General features: G+C 44.4%; 1 protein-coding gene across 2 annotated transcripts; it reads right to left on the bottom strand.

The window, feature by feature from the left end:
* Positions 1–613: 613 nt before the first annotated feature.
* On the bottom strand, positions 614–4,102 carry LOC143270894 (aristaless-related homeobox protein-like). Of its 2 annotated transcripts, none has more exons than XM_076562184.1 (2): positions 3,558–4,102; positions 614–2,875 (listed from the first exon to the last, which is right to left on the bottom strand). In XM_076562184.1, exons 1-2 carry the CDS (start codon positions 3,881–3,883, stop codon positions 2,803–2,805), a joined length of 399 nt encoding a protein of 132 aa, XP_076418299.1. In that variant the 5' UTR covers positions 3,884–4,102; the 3' UTR covers positions 614–2,802. The 2 variants fall into 2 exon arrangements, with proteins under 2 accessions (XP_076418299.1, XP_076418298.1); XM_076562183.1 differs by having other exon boundaries at positions 614–847; positions 3,558–4,097.
* Between the last annotated feature and the right edge of the window lie 255 nt (positions 4,103–4,357).

The raw sequence follows: 4,357 nt of genomic DNA, 5'->3' as shown, positions 1-4,357 counted from the left end.
GCCATTCTGCCTCACCTTTTCTCCCGTTTTTCCACCATACATTTGCTCATGATATTGGCACCCTCCTGCGTGTCAATGTCTTTAGTCAGCCCAGGCTTTCCTTGAGGACCCAGGCTGGCCTGTGGGTGGCTTCCACCCACCTGAGCTGTTTTCTAGTGACAAACAGAAAGGTAGATATGTCCAGATGGACGGGTAAGTGGGGAGGAACTGGGAGGAGTAGGGGCAAGGGAAACCATAATCGGGATATATTATGTGACAAAAATGTCTATTTTCATTGAAAGAAAAAAGAAAGAATTGTTGTGACCCCTCCCCAAATAAAAAGTAATCATCACCATCAATACTTTCTGTGCCCACCTTCTCCGTAGATTCTACATTTGCAGGGTTACTACTGAATCTCTTGCTCAAAGGATCAAGTAAGCCTGAATCAAGAAGGCTTAAGAGATCCACTGTTTCACAAATAACATGTGTAGGGAATAGTCATCTGTGCAAGTAATAATCATGCCTTAGAAATGTCACCCCCCAAAAAACAGAACTTGTCATTTTGTTTAAATGGCATTTCCTGAAGAGTGTACATCTATATACTACAAAACCCCAGAAAGCATATGAAATTAAATAACTTGGAAATTCATGATTTTATTGTTAACATGAGTGCTGAATTTTAGTTAAGCTGTTCATTGAGTACAGGTGTCACCAAATTTCCATCTTGCCCCTGAACATAGATTACACTCTGGGGATTGCCATCCCTTTCCTTAAGGAGAATGACTTTTTCAATACGAGGAGGTATGCTCTGTAATACGACAGACCTCTCTCTCGTCCTCTCTTCTGCTCTCCGATGGACAAACCATGTCTGAAATCAGAGGAAGACAGGATTGGATTTAGCATTGGCTTCCACCCCAGAGCCAAGAGATAAAAACCACTTTAAGACACATAACGCTTGCTTTCTATTCAGCTCATAAAAGCAAATATCAGCTGTGTGTCAACTTCTGCGATAGGCCATGATTCTTTCTTTTTCCAGCAGTATAAACACTTCAGTGGTTTCTTTTTTATTGGATGGAACGCTTAGCTTACGACTTGTTCCTTGATGTTACTTCAATATATGGTAACTGGGTAAAGGAAAGTCTTGGTTCTGACATTTGACCATCAGCTGTAGAATACCCTCCTCACTAGTGATACATTCCTCTTGTATGGGCGGAGATTGTAGATCACTAAATGTTAGCACATTTTAAAGGCCTATGGAGGGGAACAGCTTTCTGTTTGTAAAAGCAGTCTTCAGTATGAAGTAGTTAATCAACAGAAACAAGCATGGGAGATTTTCAGAAACAAAATAGCCTTCAAGGGTGCCAATGGGATTGTGGTGCTTGAAATTTCTGGAGAGCGAACAGGCAGAGAGGGCCTGGACAATGGTTTGACATCACAGCCTCCAGGGTTTGTGAAAGTTGACTAACTTAACCTAAATGACATACAGGACACTGAAACCTTTGCCATCTCCAGGAGTTCAACAGAAAGGGTAACTTCCACCCACGGTAAATCTGAACAGTATATTCTTTCATGATATACAAAGTTCTTCAGTATCAGGATGAAGAATACTATCTCTGCTTCAGCTACATTTCCAGAATCCTGTCCAGCACAGAGGGCACACTAGGTCCTGCTGTATCACCAGGACATCTAAAGCCCATCTTTCTTCAAAAGGTAAAGAGTAAGATGGTCCACAACAGTGTGGGGAAAGTAGTCATAAATCAGCTCTTCCTAAATATGGCCGAGCTATGGAAATACAGTCACAGTTATCTGTTAGATTTCACCATCCTCTCAGGCTCCTAGTGAATGAGAGTCCATTGTATTGGAAAGTTGTCAAACTGCACATTTGTGACTCCATGTACTTTCCCTCCCTGCCTATTATGTGGATGTATAGTCTAAAGAAGACCAACCAAAGGACCAGAAGCCCTACTACCATCATGATACCTCCAATATATCCCAGTGGTTGACTCATGTGGGCTCACATTAAGTCAGAGTTCCCTGTGTTTGATCCCTAAAGCCTATCTATTACATTTGTAAGAGGAAAGGGGAAATCAGAAATGAGGCTTTGGGAAAGTCACACTGAAGAGTGTGCAAACAGGAGACCATAGGTGTTGTCTATTGTGTCCTGTTTCCACCTTCTCTCTAGCTGCAATGCGTCAGCCTCGCTAGAGCTTTCGTGTATCATCCTCTCTAGAACTGCAATGAATCATCCTCTCTAGAGCTGCAATGCATCAGCCTCTAGAGCTGCACTGCATCAACCTCTCTTGAGCTGTAGTAAATCATTCTATAGAGCTGCAGTGGATCAGCCTCTCTAGAGCTGCAATGCATCTACCTCTCTAGAGCTGTAGTACATCATCCTCTCTAGAGCTGTAGTGCATCAACCTCTCTTGAGCTGCAGTAAATCATTCTATAGAGCTGCAGTGGATCAGCCTCTCTAGAGCTGCAGTGCATCAACCTCTCTAGAGCTGCAGTGCAACATCCTCTTTAGAGCTGCAGTGCATCAACCTCTTTGGAGCTGCAGTGCATCAGCCTCTCTGGAAGTGCAGTGCATCAGGGGAGGGGCTTGGTCCTGCCCCAACTGAAGGTACCAGGCTTTGTTGACTCACAGTGGAGCCCTTACCCCCTATGAGGAGTGGATGTGGAAGTGGATGGGGGAGGTGAGGGCTGAGAGCAGGAGATGGGGAGGGAGAGGAAACTGTGGTTGGTATGTAAAATGAAAATATCTTAAATAAAAAAGTGCCTAGGACAAGGCTTCCCAAGACCTGAGGAAGGCTGTAGATTGACTGTTCAATGGCTTTGCTTGGATTTACTGACCTTCACTTTGACTTCAGGAATATTCAAAGCTTGTGCAAGTTCCTTCCTGTGGAAAGAAAACCACCAATGTTTAGTGTGCGTGTTTTACATGAAATGCAGAGTCATATATGATTACTACACTTTTTTAATATTGCTATCCTCCCTCACACCCACATTTAACTTTCATACTCAGAACTAGTCTCGCTTTTGAAATACTTTTACCTCTTAAAAAGTTTTTAAACAATACAGATGAATAATTTTAACACACTATTAAAAATTAAAAATAAATGTCAAAGTGTATGCTGAGCAAATTATACTCATTTAAAAAATAGCACCAGGGGAAGGGAAATGGAAACCAAAACGAGTTGATGGATAGGTACACAGTCCCTGAAAAGATGACGAGGTTACTGGTGAGGAGGTCACCCAACAAAGTGTAAATCCTTAATACTGGTGAACTTTACACTAGTGAGTATTTTGGCACACTATACTCATGTTTCTATATTTTACAAAAATTACAATATGACTCTAAATGAGTGTTGTTGACTATGTACACTTGTTTCAGGTCAACACTACACGCTAATACTGACTTTTACCCCTACACAAGGCACCCTCCTGTACCCACCACTGAGGGAGAAGACAGCAGTGGCGTAAGGAGGGATGATAGGAAACCAGGGCCTGGAAGAACAAAAGGACATCTCAACCTGAGACAACAGGGAGGTTGGGGATAGCTCCTGGTGCCAGACACATACCTTGCCAGCGCATCTGGGTACTTGGTTTCTTTGAACAATTTTTCCATTTCTTCCACCTGCCACAGTGTGAACTGCAATGTGGTTCGCCGTCGCCTTTGTGATGAACGGCGCCTCGGAATCCTAATCACAGCCTCAGCTGAGTTGTTCTGGCCCCCACGGAACTGGCGACCCTCGTTATTTAGTGCCGTTACGCAGCCCGCGTCACCTCCACTAGGGTTGCCACCCACCATCGCCAAGGCAGCCTCTAAGGTGGGGACCTGAGCTATCTCCTCACCATTCTCATTTCTCACAATGTATATATATCGCCAATAGAGCTTGCGGGCCATGACTAGTAGAGGGCCGAAGCCACAGAGAGAAGTGGGGCTCCAGGAATGCCCACACTCGAGGCCTATTGTTCGGTCAGTCTCTACTACTGACGGGGTGTCAAGGAATGCGTAACGTCAATGTGTCCTTCTGCGCATGCTCCACACTTCTCCACATTCCTCATGGTTGACATCCACATGCTCCTCTCCAGATGGGCGCCATAGGCTTTTCTTTCCCTGACTGACTTCCCTGGGCTTTATGAACTCCTGCTGAGGTAGGTGGAATTTGCTTTGGTGCACAAATGGTGGGTGTGGCCCAAAGATGAGGCACTGAGGGAGCCACTGTGAACAGGCCTGTGAAAGGTCCTGGGAAGTTAAACCTTACTTCTAGGGCATGTGTGCAGAATGAGTTTTAGCTTGTGTCTGTGCGCATGCGCATGCTGCCTGTTCCTCCTAGGTTGTAGAGATGACACTGAAGGGTGAATTGTGTAGCATTGC

The sequence above is a fragment of the Peromyscus maniculatus genome, chromosome X, assembly GCF_049852395.1.
Source record: "Peromyscus maniculatus bairdii isolate BWxNUB_F1_BW_parent chromosome X, HU_Pman_BW_mat_3.1, whole genome shotgun sequence".
Lineage (NCBI taxonomy): Eukaryota > Metazoa > Chordata > Mammalia > Rodentia > Cricetidae > Peromyscus > Peromyscus maniculatus.
This window is presented reverse-complemented; position numbering and strand designations above follow the sequence as displayed.

Excerpts from the sequence above, each read along its gene's own strand:
- LOC143270894 (XM_076562183.1), bottom strand. The coding sequence starts at position 3,883 with ATGGCCCGCAAGCTCTATTGGCGATATATATACATTGTGAGAAATGAG. Across the intron at positions 848-3,557 it reads TACCCAGATGCGCTGGCAAG|ACATGGTTTGTCCATCGGAG; the intron begins GTATGTGTCTGG and ends CTCTGATTTCAG.